Here is a 21,503-nt window from a genome sequence, read left to right on the forward strand (position 1 = left end):
AATATATTAATCTTTTTTTTACTTTCATCCATGTTATTTGGTATACTAGAAGTTTATTATTATTTTTTTATTATTGGGTACTATTTCATTGTTTTTCATTTGCGTGTTGATGGACATTTGGTTTGGTTCCATATTCTGGCTGTTGTGAACCAAGCTGCTATGAACATTCTTATTTAAGTCTTTTAGTGGACATTGCTTCTATTTTCTTCCAGTCTGTAGCTCTTTTGTTCATTTTCTTAAGTGTCTTTAAAAGAGTACAAGATTTAAATTTTGATTAAATCTAATATATCACTTCCTTCCTTGTACGGCTTTTTGTGTCCCATATAAAAAACAATATTTACCTATGCTAGGGTCACAACAATTTTTTGTTGTTTTCTTCCTGAAGTTTTATAAATTTTGGTTTTAAATTTAGTTCTATTATCCATGTAGTAGTTAGGTTTAGGTGTCAACTTGGCCAGGTGATGTGCCCAGTTGTTCTGTTGCTGTGAACTTAAATCATCAGCATGTGAAATTCATCTACAGCTGATCACATTTGCGGTTGACTAAGGGGAGTGCCGTCCACGTGAGTGACATTTAATTTAATTAGCTGGAGGCTTAAAAGAGAGTAAATGTAAGAGCTAAAACTATAATGCTTATAGAAGAAAAAATAGTAGAACAATCTTTGCAACTCCCATAATTAGAAAGTGAAAGAGCCAAGCCACAAACTCAGATAAAATATTACATATCCATAGAACATTCACAATGGACTCAAATCAGAATAGGGGTATGCTTACAAATCAATGATAAAAAGTCAAGTATACCAGTTTAAAAGGGGCAAAAGACTTGAAAAGACATGTCACAAAAGAAGATACACAAGGGCGGGCCACGGTGGCTCAGCAGGCAGAGTTCTCACCTGCCATGCCCGAGACCCAGGTTCGATTCTCGATGCCTGCCCATTTTAAGAAAAAGAAGATACACAAATAACCAATGAGTACATGAAAATGTGTTCAATATCATTAGTTACAGGGAAATGCAAATTAAAATCTCAATGAGATGCACTATGATTTCTTTCCAGAAACCTACAACCCCCAGATGGGTTCCTAGGCCGGATAAGTCCTGAAACCCAGAGGGACCAGCCTCTCCAAGAACATTAGCTAGTTCCATCCCCTATCCCATATTATCAACAGCCCTTTCCAACATGAAAAAGTTAGAATGGTTGTAGCTCAAATACCCTAAAGTGTGGGAGAAGGATCAAAAGAGAAGGTGGATCAAAGGAGAAGATAGGATTTAACAAATGAGAATGACTGTTGAGTCATTATATTAACATTTCTTTTAGTCTCCAGTGTCTTCAGCTAGAAGGAAAAACCTAAAATAGTAGAATTGTAACCCAAAACCAAACTCTGAAATCTATTCTATAATTAATTGTTGCAGTGTGCTTTGAAATTTATTGCTTTTTTGTATACATGCTATTTTTCACAATAAAAATAACTTTAATGGATGATACATTATTATTGTGATGTAAAGAGAGTTCTTTACACACATAAATATGATATGAGCTGGAGCAAAAGTTTCTGCATTTGGCAATAGATCTAACTTCAGGAGATCTATGCAGAGTTTAGGAAAATGTATTACCAGTTTGGCATTTACTGTAGCGTGTCTATTGAAGAACTTTGACTTTCATGGATTGGAAACTTGTCACATTAATATTAATAAATTTTTGTATATCACAGAGAGGCTAGAATATCATCGTGTTTAAATCTTGGTTCTACAACCAGAGAATCAGGTTTATGTTATGTCCCAAAGAGAGATATACTTCTCTGTAAGATGTCTTAATGATCCATGACATTATCTGAAACGTTTTTTAAAAAGTCTAACAATGCTTAAAAAAAAAGTATAACAATGCTAAAGTAATTGAATATAGTTAATAATACTGAAAAAAAGTCTCAATGAGATACCACTTCTAACCTAACTGAACTGGAAAAAATAAAAAGACTACAAATATCAAATGTGGATGAAATGGAAATTTCATTTGCTGCTAATATGAGTGTACAATGGTATAACCAATTGGTAAAACTCTTGGGCAAATTCTAAAAAAGTAAACATACATCAATTCTATGTATCCACTCCTGGTTTTAAGCCCAGAAGAAGTGAAAGTACATAGCCACAAAAAGTCTTGTACTAGAATGTTTATAGCAACTTTACTCTTTTTTTCTCAAATCTGACTTTATTTAGCATACCAATAGTTTATCCTGGCAATAAATTAATGTGTACAGTTATCAAAAAATGTTGGGTGCTTTCCAAGGAGGTGTACACTGGAGGTGTATACTAAAGTGTTATGTAGAACCATTTAAACAGCTGTCTTTAGAATTTTCAAATCCAAGTATGGTAACAAGAAGTTTTTGAAAAGTAGAGTCTCTTTCTTTGTAAATCATGATTTAGATAGTTTGAGTTTATAAAGGTTTCAGATGCCATTTCAGTGACTGCAGGCTACCAAATCTGACATTACAGAACTGACAATTCAGAAATCATTTGATCCAATCACCTAATTATACAGATAGGAATCTACTGGTATTGTCAAAGATTACGAAAGTTAGTAAAAGGCAGAGCCTAGACTACAAATTGTTTCTTAGGAAGGTTCCAGAAATATCTGTTGGGCTAAATAAGGCACATATATCAAATGGAACTGTAGTCATAAGTAAAACGACCCTGGTTTTACTTTTAGTTTAACATTAGATCAAATTCTGATGGTTCTGCTGTAGTTCACAAATATATTTGGTGATTCAGTTGCTTTGGAAACAAAATCTTCCCAACTATGCAGTTCATCACCCATCACTGATTGCCAGTGTCGTTTATGCTTCTCTTTTTCCTATGATGTTTCATCTCTGGCAACTTTTCTTCCCGTTATTCTGAGCTTATAATAGACCTATGTCAAGGGTGTCTTTTCTTGTTTGAAATTCAACATCAGCAGGAGTTAACATGGTATCAACACCTACAAAACAATCAACATTTGAGTTAGAGGCAGCTCACTTAGGTCAGTTATCACGTATCCTGCTCTGTTCATTTGAACAACCGCTGATTCTGAGCCCAGTTTTTGTAAAGCAGCTGTGGATTACTTCAGGGGTGTCAGCATCTCACATAGCAATGAGATTTCTCAGCACACCAAGAATATGCCATATAACGAATGCTTCATAGGATGTACCATGGTGATTTATGTCTCAGCGTAATGGCTGCACATAACTGTGCTGCAAGCAAGTAAAAGGCTACACACTTGTTTTAATTTAAACTCTCAATGAGTGTGTGCAGCACATTTATCAATTAGTAAAAGAATGTTCAAACTCTAACAAGCCAGTTTTCTCTTTAATTGCAGGAGCCATCTCCGAAACAACCTGCCAGACATCAGTTCATGTTTTTGACTTTATATTTACACAGGAGAGTTGCATATATAAAGGGAAATTTTGAATTTCCATGGCAACAAAAGAAGATGAATGGCCTATGTTAATATATCTATTTTTCCCCAGAGCAATACCTTGGTAAGAGTGCATGCGCCCCATGGGCATGTCTATTCAGAATAGCCCTCCAGTTTTCAAACTCATCTTCGACAAACAGAAGCACTGTGGAGGCTTCACCTTTTAGCCACATTGTCATGATACTGTAATCATGCTGAAAGCATTGGCTCCAGCCATAAAGACTGGACCCCCATCTGAAGTACAATTACGCTAGCCTTTTCTAAAAAGAAACAAACAAAACCTAGATACAGAAATTGGATTTGTTCTGATCTGGCAAAATCATTCAAACATCTCATCTACTAAGTTCACGTTTGGCTCCTCTGTTAACAATTTTGCTTCCCTTGGCTGCTTGTCTTTTTATCTTATCCTGCTTTTCAAGGAACATACAGAATATTGAAAAGGAAACAAAATTCTTTGACCATTTTCACTTTTTAACTCATCCTTTTTATTCATTAACTTTTACTCTGAAGAAATTATGACCTCACCATATTTTCTCTTTAATCCCACAGCCAGCACTGTATGTATCAAGCATAACAGAAAAGCCATGCTTAGCAGAGTATCAACATTCTAACACTGACACACTTAAGGAGAGACTAATTTTCTTAAGTTTAGAATAGCAAAGTTGATGTCAAATTTCAAAGGAATGGGCTAATGTTAATAATCTTAGTAACCAATTAAAAAACACAATCCCTTTTTTGTCAAGGAATATTGACTTTGAGGTAGATGATTCTGTTATCAGATATTGAAGTAATTAGGTTTAAGATATAAAAATAGTTGAAACTGAGAGGGAAAAATACACTGGCTTGAAATCATCTTTTAAAAAATTTGGATGGAAACTTCAGAACACTTGCAATTAAAAGTTTTACGCATGAAATCCAGGTATGTCATACTGTGGGTTGCTTCTTTAATTGAAGGTGAACGTAGAACGTAGAAGCTGAAAGAATCCACACTCTAACAGAACAACAAACCACAAAAAGTTGTCCTTGTGAAGAGGTCTGTAACTCTGCATTTGATTTTTCCATCTTAGTTCATTCTCAACAGTTCAAGATTTGGATTCTTACAGCCTTCTTCAGCATTTAACTAATTCTTTGTTGGTGGAAGGCGCTGGGATTGTTTTTCCACACACAGACTGACCTTTGTTATAGATCACTCTTCTAATGAGAGAGCAGCTAGGGCATGTTGCCACGTCTTCCCCATTCTCCAAATCTTCCTTGGTGGTGGCGAAGTTATCCCCACATGGGCAGGGGTAGAAATACGTCTCCAAGTCTTCATCATACTGGAAGTCCTTGATCTCCAGCTCGCCGTGAAACACCGCCACTGTCACTGGGATCAGCAAAAGGACTGTCAACCCCGCCGTCCAACGCCACCTCCGTGGGTCTAACGTCAGTGGTGCCGGCTGGGCCAGATGCTGTCACCACCAGCAGCTTTATTCTTCATTGCCGCAAGCTGGAAACAAACAAAATGCCCACTGTGAATGCCTGGATTACGTGCTCCAATTTAGACATGTTCTTAACTTGAGCCTGCATTCCTGTGCGTGTGAGCCCACTGTAAATAGGATCTCTTGAAGATGTTATTTTAGTTAATGTATATCCCTACTGAATGAGGGAAGGCTTTTATCCAGATTACTGGAGTTCTTTATAAGCAGAAGAAATTCAGATATAAGTCAGAGAAAGCCATGGTAGGTGAAGGGACCTGTAGACCAGAAGTCAGCAGGAACCCAGACGGGAAAGAAGACATCACTATGTGACAGGAAGCAAAAATAACAAGCCAAGGAACGCCAAGGATTCCCAGCAGCCAGCAGCTGAATGTCATAAGCCAATATATTCCCATTGTTCAAGCCAACCTATTGTGTGATACCATCAACGGGAATACAAGCCAACTATGGAACAGTCATAATGGAATGCTATTCAGCAATGAAAATGAATGAACTAATGATGAACATAACAATATGGATAAATCTCAAAAACAGATGTAGACCAAAAGAAGTCAGACACAAAAGAGTACTTACTGTGTGGTTCCCTTTATATGAAGTTCCATAGCCTGCAAATCTAATATGACAGCAATCAGAGATTGGTTCCTCTGAGGTAGGGTAATTAGATGGAAATGTTCTCTGTCACAATTGGATGCTATTCACGTGGGATATACATTTGTAAAAACCCATAGAATTGAACTAATATAATCTGTGCATTTATAGAAAATAAATTATATTTCAGTAAAGAAAATAATACTATAGAAATGCACTGAGATAACATGGGAGAGAATTGTGGGAAAATGACAAAGTAGGAAGGTCCAGGAATTGGTCTCTCCACCGAAACAACTATTTAATTGACAGGAACTGTCCGAATGAATTATTTTGGAACTCTAGAGTCTAGAGAACACCTACAGCATCCAGGGAAGAGCTGGATGAAAGGGCTGGTAAATTGCAGGAAATATCAGTGAATTTGACGTTCTTGATAGTGCCTACCATCCCCCAAACATTTGGCAGGCACCTGTGTGCTGGTGCCAGGATAGGCAATACGGACCTGTCTTTGAAAATCCAAGGGTTTCAGGTGTGATTACTGATCACCACTTTTGTTAACTGCTTTTGCTCTTAGGCAGGGGTGGGGGCATGGGGGAGTGTGGAGTGGGGAAGCAGGGAGAATGGAAGTGGCGATTGTTTCAATCCCCTACCTGCAGAGGCAACACGGGAATCTTAAAAAAACAGTACCTCCTCTTTTTCTTTCTTTTTTGCCACTCTCTTTTCCTCATTTGGGAGCAAAAATAGTGAAGAAACTCACAAACTAAGCTCCAGCCCCCAAGAAGACAAAAAGCAAAACCAGAAATCCCAGAGAAGAGGGAAAATTGGATTCTCAACTTACAATATCATAAGACTCATAAGACTCAATTCTAGTCCTCAAAAAAAAAAAATTACAAAACACACAAAGAAACAGGAAAGTATGACTCATTCACAGGAAAAAAAATAATTTGCTAGAAACTATTCCTGAGGAAGCTCATATACTGGAACTATTACTCAAAGAAGTTAAATCAATTTAACGTCTTAAATATGTTCAAAGAGCTAAAGGACAAATAGTGTGTTATCTCACTGTTATGAAATAATTACAATAAGCTATAGAGTCAGAAACTAGAATATAGGTTACCAGGGGCTGGGTTGGGGATAGGGAATGGGAAGTTAATTCTTAAATTGTACAGAGTTTCTATTTCAGTCGATGGAAATGTTTTGATAATGGATGCTAGTAATGATAGTATAACAATGTGAACATAATTAACAGCACTGGATTATATATTTGAATATGGCTAAAAGGGGAAATTTTAAGTGGGAATTATGTTACTAGAAAAAAAATTTTTAATTAAACCATAGGACTTCACAACACAAACCAAGAATCCTAAAGTAAACCATGCAATATACCTAATAGTACAATTATAATAACATACTCTCATCAATTGTAACAGATGTACCATACTAAAGCGAGATATTAATAATGGGGGGTATATGGGAACTCTGTATTTTCTGCATGCTTTTTCTGTAAACCCACAACTTCTCTCATTAAAAAAATTTATTAAAAGGATTTTTGTTATGTACATTTACCACAATAAAAAAGTGATACTACAATCATGCATCAACTAAAGCTTTCATTTAAAAAAATGAATAGAGAAGGTAGCAATGAGACACAGGGATGTAAAAAAAAATTTGTTCCATGGGACTAAACACAGTGAACCCTATGGTAAACCATGCACTATAATTAATAGTACAGTTATTAAAAATGTGCTTTTATCAATTGTAACAAATGCACCACTAGTGCAGGTGTTAATAATAGGGTGGTATATGTGAACCTTGTATTTTATGCATGATTTTTCTGTAAACCCACAACTTTTCTAATAAAAAATAATTTAATCTAAATAAGAAAGGACTTTAAAAACCTACATTCATAACAAACAAGAAATAGAGCTCCAGATGATACCAATTGCATTAGCTAGGATGGGGTTGTTCTATGAGTAACTGAGACCCAAGATAATGGTGGCTTGATAAAAAGAGAAGTTTATCTCTCGCATGAAGAGCTGTAATAGCAGCACTTCAATTTCCAGGGAGCAAAATTCTTTCTAAATTGTTGTTTCATACTCTTAGCATATTCCTCATATCCCAAGATGGCTGCTGAAGCTCCAGCCAGCATAGTCAAAAGGGATGAAGGACTTACCCTTTCTTTAAGGATCTTTCCCAGAATTCACACCCAATATTCATGTTGGTATATTACACCTAGATATAAGGGAGGCTTGGAAATGTAGTCTTTATTCTGAGCATAAGATGCCCAGAATGAAAGGTGGAAAGGTGCCAGGAGGGATGCTCATCAGGCTATACCCTAATCTACTTCTTTATTCACCTAAATATTCAGATGTACCTTCTCCCCATGTGCAAAACACACTCACCTCCTCCCAAAATTAGGTAACACCAAAGTCTCATGAACAGGGAAGGAAATCAGAAGCAGCCAAGTGTTTTTCATCCTGATAAAGAGTTTCTCTGGGGCTATAAGGTAATAAGGGAAATGAGCCCGTTCAGACACAGTAAGCACCCCACCCTGTCTCTCCCTGAACTAACTTCTATGTTCCTGTATAGAGCCTGCCCAAAGGGATCTGGTGATCAAGGCTCTACATATCTGGAGGCAGAGGGGCAGCAACAGACAGGAAATCAGGGCCACAGTTTAGGATGCAATGTCCTGTCCCCTCCCTTGCTTCCAAGCTCTCTTGCTCTCTCCCTTCCAGTTGCAACAGCTAGTAAATTGAGCTACAAAGCTCCCTGCACAGATGCTAAGGGCCATATGCAAAGTGCAGGCAGCAGGACCCATGAAATACACATCAGGGTGGGCAGGGACCTCCCCTTTCACTCTAGGATTTCAAAAGAATCATTAATATCTTCCTAAAACAAGTGTGAGATAAGTTGTCGTCCTTAGTATCCCCACACCCAGATGAGCAGAGATGTGGAACATACTGGCAACTCTCAAGTATTTATTGAGTTGACATCTTAAATTTCAACACTCCATAATACCTCAACACAACTGGGTGTCTCCGGATGTGGCTACTTGGGCACTGAGGAAGGGGTTCTCAAGACTGGGTTGCCCCAGGAGGGCCTGTGCGGCAGAGACTGTCCATTCACGGATGGACCAGGGTACAGGGGAACGTCTCCCAACCCCAGACAGCTGAGTCCAATATGGAAATCCTAGACCTTGTGCTTCAGCAGGGACATGGTGATGCCTCCTTCAATGTCTCCCCAAGCAGGCTGTTTCAACAAAATCTCAGGTAAAAGCCCTGAAATCAGAACCAGGGTTTGAGGCTTGTTTCACTATTGATGATTCCTTTTTTGGTAGACATTCTCTAAACTGTCAATGAATCATCATCAAGCTGCACCAGGCAGGTCAGCTGGCCCTCTAGCTGGGATCTTTCACTTCTCTCCTTCCCAGCAGGCAGAACAATGGTAAAGGCTCGGACAGCACAGCCAAGGATTTCGTGTGGCTGATGCAGGTTCCAGATGCACTAGGCCAGCACACTTCCCAGGCTCCAGCCTCATTGCCACACTCTGTTGTGTGGATCTCTATAGGGTCAGTGATCCCAAACAGAATTTGAGGAAATCTGTAGGGTCAGTGATTCTAACCAGAATTTGAGGAAGGGGCAGTGAGAAAGAATGGGAGGTTGGAGGAGAGGCTTAGTGCACAAATCAGAACCAGGAAGGGAGTGGGCAGGGTGGCCACATGGTCACCAGGATGCTCAAGGCAGCACCAAAAAGAGAAGTAGGCTGTAGAACACATTTGGATACAAAGAGATAGCCTGGTTCAGCACTCTGACCAGCCAGTTCTTATAGAAGCCAACTTCTGCATAAACCCCAGGTATTCCTTCATAACCAGAGCCCTAGCCCCAGCTCACAATCCCCACCTGGATCCATGTCTTGTTAAGTTCGCAGACTATGGGGCTTCCAGAATCTCCCTGGAGAAACAGAAAGAAACAAATCAGAGGAATGGAAAAGGGTTCCCATCAGAACAGGCTGACTGTACTTCAAGATGCTGGAAGAAAGGCACGGAGGGGACTTTCCCAGGTTTCCCAAAGACTGTGCCAGGCCTATTATTCTGTGAATTTGAGATCTGGGAATTGAAAAGTTAATGGGAAAACTTTAATATCCTCTGAGAAAGGGCTCAGGGACATAGATTTGGGACAAAAAGCTTGTTGGCCTCACTACAGGATTTAGCATGCACGTCACAGGTACACTAGGCCAGGACAGTACTACTGTACCGTCTGGTAAAATTTTGAAATCTCTCATATCTATCCAGTAATGGCTATGTTAAGAAACCTTGAGCGCTACCTATTTTCTCAGTGTCCCTTCTTATGACTCCCCTCCCCCCCCAAAAAAAAACCTACCCACTGGAATTAAAGGGGTAAGATGTGGCAGAAACAACCCTAAGGCTTGCATCTATTCTGTCTAATCATTTTCCCAGACCACAATGGATGTTAAATACTCTGAATACTATCACCTGTGCATGGAGGTCCCACAATCCCCTACATCTGCCCCGAAGCTTCTCTAGAGTTCCCAACTCCGAAAACCAGCTCCCTCCACCTTAGGTTCTGCCCTCAGGTATCCCACACACTTCCCAGCTCAAGCAAAACTCCTATGTGCCCCTCCACCAACTATCTCAGTCAGAAACTCGGGATCCTTGTCCCCATCTCCACAGGCTGTCAGTCAAAGAACTGATGATTCAACCTGACCCCCACTAACTTCACCCACTTCACTACCCCAGGCCCTGCTTGGGACTCAGTATCTTTTGCCTAGCCTACAGTCTGTTCACCACACAGCCCAGAGAGTCATTCATCTAAAAGGCAAATCTGACTGTGCCCCACCCCCACCCCTTGATGTCCTGCCTGGATGGAAGTCTAGAAACTTGGCACAGCATTCCAGGCCATACATCCCCCAACTCTAACCCACTACTCTGGCCGCATTTGCTACTTCATTGCTCCAGACGTGCACAACATTTCCCAAATGTGACAGGCTCCCACAGACCTCTAAGCCACCGGATGCATTATTCTCTCTCCCTGCAATGCTGTTGTTTCCAAAACTAGAAACACTCATCCTCTGGGGCCTTGCTCAAATGCTCCCTCTCAGGAAGATATCTTGGTGCAGAGGGTGGAGCATGGGCCCCAGTGGCATACAGGCACTCACAGGGGGACCTTGAACTAATTCTTTGGACCTTATCTTCCACTCTGTATAATAGGTAAGATGTCTATGTTACTGGGTTGTGATGTGGGTTAACTGAGATAATATGGTAAACGCTCACACCAGCACCGTGAGTTCCACATAGTAGAAACTCAATTAATGGAACTTATATTATTAGGGTTACCTACCCCCAAATTCCCCATGCCTTGGCAGCACCCTCAAGCAGCAAAGACTGCTCCCTTTTAAAGGAACAGGCCAGGCCAGCTCAGAAGAGCCATGGGGCACTTCTCCCCACAATATCCTTAACTCAGCTAAAGGGTGAATGAAAGGGTTGGCAAATAACTCAAGCCATTCTACCTGGGAATAAGAAAAATTTGATGGAAAAACTGAAATGCAGAGGCAGCAAGGGGCCCATGAACTGACCTGCCAAGCATCTTTTCCTTGAGCTTTATAACCACAGACCATGCTTTCCAGTACTACATTTTTAGAAGTTGACATGGCCTCCTGCATTAATTGATTATCTCTTTCATGGCGGATGATATTTAGTTTGAGTTGTGGGAGAATATGTGACCAAATACTAACTGCAGGCAAAGAAAATAGGCAATGCATGGATCTGCACAAGTAGAGAGGAAACCCAAGCACCCAGAATCCCCTGGGGAAAAAGAAAGGACTGTGGGTACTGTCCCCATTTGATATAGGAAGAAATGAGGCTCAAAGTTGACATGGGGAAAGGAGAAACTAAGAAGCAAAACCAAGACAGGAGAAGCAAGAACAGATCACAAGAGGGAGAAAAGGATTTACCAGCCTGAGAAATGATAACCATACATCTATTGGTCTGAGTGTTGGTAATAATAATGACAGGATTTCCTGCGCTGTAAAGCAGCTTTATTTTTCACAGCAGGATCACAGACCATAGGACAGGGTGCATCCTAAAAGTTCTAAATCCAGCCTCTCCCCAGGGATAGGATGCCCAACAGCCTCACTAAAATGGGTCTGTCTACACGTCCAGGGACACGAAGCTCCCTACTCACCAAGGCAAGTATTTCCAGGAGGGGTACCTTTGATTGGCAGACAGCTCTTCACCCCCCTGAGCTGAAATCTATCATGAAGATGACCTCATAGCATTTGGCTCTGTCACCAAGGAATCTAAAATTACCCTCAAATTAAGCCAGCCAGGTACAGTCCCTCACAAATCTGCAGAAGGAGATCTCGCCCATGTATTCTTCCCCTCCTGTCTGAGCAGCTCCAGTGATCAGGGCAGGTGCTTTTCTAAATTGGCTGCTGACAAATATTTGTTTTGCAACAAAAAACTTCAACTCAATTTCTGCAATCTCCCAAGGGAACCAGGGAGGCATACGCTGATTGCTGCTAAACTGCTCCCTCCTTCTCACCTGCCTCTCTCCCTTGAAGCTTCATGCCTACTCCAGGGCACAGGGTTGCCTCCCCTCTGCCCCCAGTTGGCTTCTTGCCTCACAATCTCATTACCTGGTTAATGTAGGACCCGTACAGACACCCAGCAAGTGGTCCTAGCTTCCACCTTGAAAGTTTCCTCAGGCATGCAGACAGGCCAGATCCTTGAGGTGAAATTCACAGGGTAGAGGAGGCAGAGAAGTGCTAGGTCATTCTTTAAGACTTCAGCATTTGAGAACAGAGGGTGGATACCTATCTTTTGAATAGGTACCACTATACTTGTGTATTTTGTTTTGTTTTTTTTGCATGGGCAGGCTCCGGGAATTGAACACGGGTCTATGGCATGTCAGGCGGGAACTCTGCCACTGAGCCACTGTTGCCTGCCCTTGGGTTTTTTATTCTGTAGATATTCTGGTCTCCCATCTTGATACTGGAATGAAAATGGCTGTGGAGAACGGACATGCTCTTCATAGAGAACCTGGGAAGCACCTCTTGTGCATCTTTCACACGTTTCAGATACTTTCTAACCTGGCCTAGCCTCCCCCATCATTCTCTCCACTACCCAGTCTTTCTACCAAGAACCTCACTTTCAAAATGGGTTTGATTGCTCCCCACCCCTTAAATATTCCAAGTAACAAGTGCCAATGCAGAATCTCTCCCGCTTTTATCCTGAGTGGTTTTGTTCTGTTTTGTTTTTGCCAATTTGTCAGAGCAAAAGACCTAGGCCGGTGTTTGAGGAGAACGAGACTGGCTCCAGAACTCTCACATCTCAATCACTTGCCACCCCTCCCCTGTAAATGCAGTGGGCCGCGGTCAGCACCCACTCTGCTGTGATGAGGGAGCCGCCACAGACATGGATGCTTCTGACCCTCAGGCTCACCTGCCAGGGCCACTTCCCTTCCTCCACATCCTGTCCTCCCCTGGTTTTCAAATCTGGTTGGTCACAGCCTGTGGTGCGGTTAGTGTAGGAAAATAATGCTTAAAGAAAGAGGCCCTGTCCTTCCTAAGGGTAAGCCTTCCCAGGACAGCACTACGTGCCCCTAAGACAGCCAAAGAGGAGGCCATGTCTTCTTAGACTCTGGGGCAGTGCTACACCCTCCGGGCCATGCCACGTACCCAAAGACTTCTCAAGGCAGAATCGTGTCCCTCTCCGACCTCACAGGCCTGCATCCACTCAGCTCCCCGAGGGCAGGCCGGTTCCCCCAGTCTCCCAGGTGGCACAGGGTCCCACTCCAACCACCTCAACCCTGTCCTCCGGACTCGGCATGCAAACAGTCACTTGGGGCCAACAGCTGTCCTCGGGGCTTCCCACAGAGAGCCACCTGAGGCCAGCTGCACCAAATAGGGGGATTCCCTGGTCCCCTGGATTCGGGGGCTCCCGAGGATCGCGGAGCCCCTCCAAGAGGCACCTTCTGCCTGTTCGCTTCGGGCTCCTCGCCGCGGCGGCCGCCTGAGGAGAGAGGAGGGGCCGAGAGCTGCGCCCACCCGCCCGCCGCCTCCGACCCGCCCGCGCGGGCCTCGCGGAGCCGGGGCTGAAGGAGCAGCAGCCAGAGCAGGAGCCCCAGGGAGCCGCCCGGGAACGCCATGGGCACCGCCGGTGGCCTCGGCCCTTCTGGTGGCGCCCCCTCGCGGCGGCGCGGGCGCCTGCCCCTGCCGCGGGTTCTGGCGGGAAACGGGGTCCCGCGGGGGCGGGGCGGGGCTGCCGGGCGCTGGGCCCCGGCGACTGGCGGATCCCGGCGCTGCAAGGCCCCTTGCCCGAGGGAGAACGGTCGCGCGCTCTCAGTTTCACATGACAGCCAGAACCCGGCCCTGGGCGCGAGGTTAGGCCACTTGTAAGGAAACTGGCCCTGACGGGCACCTTCCGATTAGTCGGCACTTACAGGCGGGGCCGCCTGCCGCTCCTGCTCCTTCGGCTGAGTTACCTGGCCTGCAGCTAGCGAGGAGGGGCTGTCTGGGGAGCTTTGTTATTCTCCGAAATGCTTCTTCCAGGCCCGGCCTCATTCAGCACACCTAGATTCCGGCGGTTAAGGAGGTTTAGACAAAGGGTACGTTGCTCTCCTACTTCAGTCGCGGGGACTCCTTAGAATATTAGCCACCACCTAGATACCTACTTCAAGTCATACTATTGTTATTAACTCTGTCTCTGGTGTCTGTTCAGGTAGCACATACTGTTTTGTCTTTGTTACTTATATGCTTCCACTTGGCCTCTCTCTCTCTCTCTCTCTCTCTCTAGGCTTCATCATCCCTGTCGAAGTCAGAAAAAAATAATTGTTCTTTAAATTGCAGTACTTCCCACTTTAGTCCCTGGTGGAAAGAGGTCAAATACTGTTGTGTATTTCAAGGATGCTGTGGTCCCCTCAGCAATTCATTTTCAAAGTCTAAGGGCCTCTGGGAGGTCAGAGGAGTGGGTGAGCAGGTCACTACATCATGAATCAATTCCAATATTCTCTAATTCTTTTCATTCCTCTCTCTACATTAAACCAATGAATTTGTGACATATCAACTTCATTTAGTGTGGGCCATCATTGTGTTCAGGTTTAAAACAACCAGGTAAACAACTGGGATTACTCTCACCTCCTGAAACAGTGAACTGAATCCAGCATTTCTGGTAAGTGTATTCAGATATATTTTGGGTCTAGTCCTCCCCAATCAACAGTTCTTAGAATCCTATCTTGTATTTATTCACCAAGCTCCTTGCTAAAGTAAATTAACAAAGTCTTGCAATTCTTTTTGTAAGGAAGCCTTCTCCTGGGATATACTTTCACCCTGCCGTGCAATAGTATGCTAGGATCTAACTCTGGTTATAAGTTAGAGGCAGTGAAGACTGATTGGGACTGCAGGTAGAGAACTGGCATGCCCTTGTGATATCACTTCTTCAGATTAAATCATTACAGTGTCTCTAAGATAAAGAGGACCAGCCTTATCAAATGGGAGGAAGCAGTGCATTTGTTAACAAAGTAGGTTCAGTGTGGCTGCATGCCAGGATGCATGCATGCAGCCACACTGCAATCTACCCAAGAGGGTCACATTTCAGAGTCTCACTCTCCAAAAGCTGTCACTTTTATACAGGGCTCCAATGAGGCAGCTAATTCAATTTATGCTGTAATTCAGCAATGCAAAAGATCAGATACTACATTTAATTTCCGATTACATCAACCCTACAGTTACAAGGATATGGAATTATTTTATTTATTTATTTTTTTATTAATTAACGGAAAAAAGAAATTAACCCAACATTTAGAAATCATACCATTCTGCGTATGCAATCAGTAATTCTTAACATCATCACATAGATGCATGATCATCGTTTCTTAGTACATTTGCATCGGTTTAGAAGAACTAGCAACACAACAGAAAAAGATATAGAATGTTAATATAGAGAAAAAAATAAAAGTAATAATAATAGTAAAAAAAAAAAACCTATAGCTCAGATGCAGCTTCATTCAGTGTTTTAACATGATTACTTTACAATTAGGTATTATTGTGCTGTCCATTTTTGAGTTTTTGTATCTAGTCCTGTTGCACAGTCTGTATCCCTTCAGCTCCAATTACCCATTATCTTACCCTGTTTCTAACTCCTGCTGGACTCTGTTACCAATGACATATTCCAAGTTTATTCTCGAATGTCGGTTCACATCAGTGGGACCATACAGTATTTGTCCTTTAGTTTTTGGCTAGACTCACTCAGCATAATGTTCTCTAGGTCCATCCATGTTATTACATGCTTCATAAGTTTATCCTGTCTTAAAGCTGCATAATATTCCATCGTATGTATATACCACAGTTTGTTTAGCCACTCGTCTCTTGATGGACATTTTGGCTGTTTCCATCTCTTTGCAATTGTAAATAACGCTGCTATAAACATTGGTGTGCAAATGTCCGTTTGTGTCTTTGCCCTTAAGTCCTTTGAGTAGATACCCAGCAATGATATTGCTGGGTCGTATGGCAATTCTATATTCAGCTTTTTGAGGAACCGCCAAACTGCCTTCCACAGTGGTTGCACCATTTGACATTCCCACCAACAGTGGATAAGTGTGCCTCTTTCTCCGCATCCTCTCCAGCACTTGTCATTTTCGGTTTTGTTGATAATGGCCATTCTGGTGGGTGTGAGATGATATCTCATTGTGGTTTTGATTTGCATTTCTCTAATGGCCAGGGACATTGAGCATCTCTTCATGTGCCTTTTGGCCATTTGCATTTCCTCTTCTGAGAGGTGTCTGTTCAAGTCTTTTTCCCATTTTGTAATTGGGTTGGCTGTCTTTTTGTTGTTGCGTTGAACAATCTCTTTATAAATTCTGGATTCTAGACCTTTATCTGATATGTCATTTCCAAATATTGTCTCCCATTGTGTAGGCTGTCTTTCTACTTTCTTGATGAAGTTCTTTGATGCACAAAAGTGTTTAATTTTGAGGAGCTCCCATTTATTTATTTCCTTCTTCAGTCTCTTGCTTTAGGTTTAAGGTCCATAAAACCGCCTCCAATTGTAAGTTTCATAAGATATCTCCCAACATTTTCCTTTAACTGTTTTATGGTCTTAGACCTAATGTTTAGATCTTTGATCCATTTTGAGTTAACTTTTGTATAGGGTGTGAGATACGGGTCCTCTTTCATTCTTTTGCATATGGATATCCAGTTCTCTAGGCACCATTTATTGAAGAGATATGGAATTATTTGGGGGAATTATTTGGGGGAAACCATAGAAACTTTTCATTCAAAAAGCTAAAACTCAAGATTGCTGTTTTCTTTCTTTAAAATCATCAGTGCAGTAATAAATAACAGGCCCTTTCCCACTATCCTTCTGTTTTTCATTTCCAATAACGTTTCCAGCAACCTCTTGTCTTTTAATGAACTGTGAAAGGCAGAGTGTAGGCTAGTGTAAGACTGTAGGACCTTAGAAACTTCAGACACAGGTCAAATGTGTACCCACTCAAAGACTCTTTGCCCACAAACCTCCAGTGAGTAGTCATGAGAAAGACTGGAAACAAGAGCAGAAATGAAAGTCTGACCCCTTGCACAGGCCTGGGGAAGGTGGCCAAAAACTATTGCGGTAAAGTCAAGACGTGCCACTGGGAAAAGAACAAAAAAACTCAATCACCTAGAGTACGTAACTGGGGAAAAGTAGCATAAAATAGTCCCCTCCTTAGGGGAAGGAACAGGAAACCATACTGGCCAAACCTTTATAAATCTCTTATGCTGGGTGAGGTGCTTATGCTGAGAAGGCCCATCCCTGAGAGACAGTAACCCAGCACTTGCCTGAGGATGAGGCTTAACCAGAACATCAAAGCAAGTCCCACCTCTTCCCCACTCTGTCAGGCTGGCACGTTTGCAAGAACAAGTAACTGATGGAGGAGGAAAAATCATGGAAAGGCAGTCTCTCTGAGGCACAGGCCTGTAGAGAACACTGATAGCTGAGAGTGGAGACCTTGAGCAAAACTATCTGGCAAACGAGCCACCACTCTAAGCAAAACTTAATTAATTAATTTCAAAACACTAGAAATATTTGAAGCTTGTTGCTTATTGGGGGTAATCATACAAAAACAAAACTTGACATGATTGTCTCAATGCTCTTCCCTAAAGAAAAGGCATCTATGGTGTTTACCAAGTCTCTACTGTTCTACACAAGATGATGAGCTTTTAATAAAAAATTATGAGACACACACCAAAACAAAATATAAGCAACCTACTGCCAACAGGCAAACCAATCAACAGAACCAAATTCAAAACAGGCACAGATTTTGGAACTATCACACAGGTAATCCAATATATCTAATATATACTATGACAAATATATTTGAAGATTGTAATTCAGATGTCCATAAACTTTCTTTTAAAGGGCCAGTTCCTAAATATTTGGGGATTTGCAGATTGTGAAGCAATATTGAGGATATTACATAGGTTTTCATATGACAAAAATAATTTTTCCACAAAATTTTTTATAAAATTCAAAATGTTGTAATAATATAATTAAACTACAATATTTTGAAATAGAGGTCTGTTAAGGAGAAGAATGGTATTCTTTTTAGGGGGATAACTTTTCACTTAGTTGGAATTTAAAGTTAATGTTCTCTGTTATCAAAATTGATTGCAAATATTCATCTGTTAATGTTAATCTGTAATATTTTATGTATTTTGTCTTTAAGACTGTCTTTTCATGCAGATAGGTGCTTCCAAATACTCTTAATCTATAAATATATTATTTTAATTGAGTATATTCTTCCCCTTGAAGACATTTATAAACTTGTATTAGATTCTTCTCTTGACATTTACTATTTTAGCATGTCATTACATTGCAGATTAATTACGTCCATTGAAGTTTAGATAGAAGCTCTTCAACTGATAGTTAAATGTATTTTGAAATATGAAAATTTCCTTTGCATTTGCCTTGAGGTCCAAAAGATGCTTCTGGAATTATAGTTTGAGTTCCGAAAATATATCCACTGCAAATCTGTGTGGGAATAGAGATCCTGGTTTTTGTTTTAAAGTTTACCAGCATGGGAAAGGTATTAAACAGCTTCACATTACTTGTGATGCAATTACATTAGCTGTCATCAAAATTATTTTCCTATAGTGTAACTGTAATCTGAAACTAATGCAGGATGGGAGAGGGGAATTGGGAAGATACTGTTTTAAGGCTCTGGTACTACATAAGAAGCACCTTGGATGACAGCTAAAGATGCATTCTGTAAACTCAGGGCAAAAATAAAGTTAAAAAAGATAAGTGTAAATAAGCCAATAATGAAATAAAATGAAATCACAAAAAATGGTCTATGTCTCTAAAGAAAGCAGAAACAGAGGAAAAAAGAAATGAGATGGAACAAATAGAAGACAACTAGCAAGATGGTGGACTTTAGTCCAGCCATATCTGCAGAGACATTAAATGTAAATGTTCTAAACTCACAAATTAAAGAATATGTATTTGTCAGAATAAAAAAGCAAGACTCAACTGTATGTCCACTTTAAATATAAAGGACAAAAAGGTTATATGGAAAGGGATAGAAAGAGATAAATGATGCAAAGTACTAATCATAAAAAAAATGGAGTGTTTATATTAATATCAGATAAAGTAAATATCAGAACATATAATAATTTCAGGAATAAACAGAGACATTAATTACATAGTGGTGAAGGAACAGATTCACCAAGAAGACAAAATCCTAAATGTTTAAGCACCTAAATATACCTAAGAAAAGATACATGGAGCAAACCAAGATGGAATTGAAAGGAGAAAAAGGCATATCCACAATTAGAATTTGGGGATTCAACATGCTTTCTCAATAATTGATAGAACGAGTACACAGAAAACAAGTACATCTATATAAAACATGCAAAACAGTATCAATGAATTAGACGTAATTTATATTTACAGAACACACCACACAACATGGAACATACACCAAGATAGATCAGATTATGGGCAGGTAAGCATACCTCAATATTTTAAAAAAAAATTGACCACCATACAAATGATAGTGGACATATCCATAGCAAAATTAATTAGAAAACAATAACAAGGTATCTTGAAAACTACCAAATATTTAGGAAAGTTTCTAAACACTTAATTTTGGGTTTACAAAATGGCTGGGGGAAGAATTCAGTCGATACTCTTTCTAGAGAAAGTATTATAACTCCTGAAAACGATTTTTAAAAAGACAATCAGTTTTTGTTTTCCGGAGCCTGCCCATGCCAAAAAAAAAAAAAAAAAGATAATCATTTAATGTCTCTGGAAATTGTCCTAAGCACATACAGAACATTGAAAAACATTTATTCAGGTAATCTACTAAATCTTGATAAAAATGATGAGAGGAAAATTTTTTAAATGCTCTGAGCTGAATGAAAACAAAAACACAGGATACCAGCACTAATGATGTGTAGCAAAGACTTAAGGAGAATTTACAGCTGCGAATGCCTATATTTTTTAAAAGAAGAAAGATCTCAAATCAGTAACCTAACATTTATCTTATGAAAGTAGTAAAAATAAGAATGAAATAAACCCAAAGCAAGCAAAAGGGACAAAATAACAAGATGACCACAGAAATAAATGAAATAGAACATAGAATAATAATAGAGAAAACCAAGGACACCGAAAGTCAGGTCTCCGAATGCATTGACAAAATTAACATTCAATTAAAGTGACAAGAACAAAAGAGAAGACTCAAATTAATAAAATAAAGACTGAAAGAGAGGACAGCACTACCAACACCATACAAATTAAAAAGACTTTAATGCAATTCTGTGAGACAATTGAATGGCAAAAAATCAGAAATTTTATATGAATGGGAAAATTCCATGACTACTAAAGAATAGAAAATCTGAATAGGCCTATACCCAGTAAAGAGATTGAATTATAATTTTTTTAGACTAGTAGAGTTTTAATAAAGTATAATATATATTAAGTAAATAGAACAGTCTCTTGAAATTGTCTCCCTGGTATATTCAGGAAATATCCTGAAATCCTGACAGTTCTTACTAATTTTTTTATTGTGAAATACAGCATATATATACAAAAGCAATAAAGTTTCAAGTACATTTTAACAAGTAATTATAGAGCAGATTTTAAAGTTTGGTATGAGTTAGTTTCACGATTTTTCATTCTTTCTTCTAGCTGCTCCAAGACACTGGAGACCAAAAACAGTATCAATGTAATGATTCAGCGGTCATACTCATTTGTTAAATCCTATCTTCTCTATTATACTTCTCTTTTTTATCTTCTTTCTTGCGATAACATATATACAAAAAAGTGAAAAATTTCAAAGTACATCTTAACAAATAGGTATAGAACAGATTTCAGCTTTTGGTATGGGTTACAATTCCACAATTTTAGGTTTTTACTTCTAGCTGTTCTAGGATACTGGAGACTGTTCTTTTTTAAAATTTTTTATTAATTAAAAAAAATTACAAAGAAGAAACACAAACATTCCCAACACATACGCTCAGCAATTCACAATATCATCACATAGTTGCATACTCATCATCATGATCATTTCCCAGAACATTTCCATCAATTCAGAAAAAGAAATAAAAAGACAACAGAAAAATAAAACAAAAACAGAAAAAAAAAATTTTACTTACCATACCCCTTACCCCTCCCTTTCATTGATCACTAGCATTTCAAACTAAATTTATTTTAACGTTTGTTTCCCTTATTTATTTTTATTCCATATGTTCTACTTGTCTGTTGAGAAGGTAGATAAAAGGAGCTTCAGACACAAGGTTTTCACAATCACACAGTCACATTGTGAAAGCTATATCATTATACAATCATCATCAAGGAATATGGCTACTGGAACACAGCTCTACATTTTCAGGCAGTTCCCTCCAGCCTCTCCATTACATCTTGGTTAACAAGGTGATATCTACTTAATGCATAAGAGTAACCTCCAGGATAACCTCGACTCTGTTTGGAATCTCTCAGCCATTGA

General features: G+C 40.1%; 1 protein-coding gene and 1 pseudogene across 1 annotated transcript; both read right to left on the reverse strand.

Annotated features, from left to right (window-relative positions):
- Positions 1–4,551: 4,551 nt before the first annotated feature.
- On the reverse strand, positions 4,552–4,922 carry LOC143656802 (diphthamide biosynthesis protein 3-like). The gene is made up of 2 exons (XM_077128628.1): positions 4,901–4,922; positions 4,552–4,808 (listed from the first exon to the last, which is right to left on the reverse strand). Exons 1-2 carry the CDS (start codon positions 4,920–4,922, stop codon positions 4,555–4,557), a joined length of 276 nt encoding a protein of 91 aa, XP_076984743.1. The 3' UTR covers positions 4,552–4,554.
- Positions 4,923–9,239: 4,317 nt separating this feature from the next.
- Positions 9,240–14,085, reverse strand: LOC143656803 (serine protease 42-like; annotated as a pseudogene).
- Between the last annotated feature and the right edge of the window lie 7,418 nt (positions 14,086–21,503).

This window comes from Tamandua tetradactyla, chromosome 15 (assembly GCF_023851605.1).
Source record: "Tamandua tetradactyla isolate mTamTet1 chromosome 15, mTamTet1.pri, whole genome shotgun sequence".
Lineage (NCBI taxonomy): Eukaryota > Metazoa > Chordata > Mammalia > Pilosa > Myrmecophagidae > Tamandua > Tamandua tetradactyla.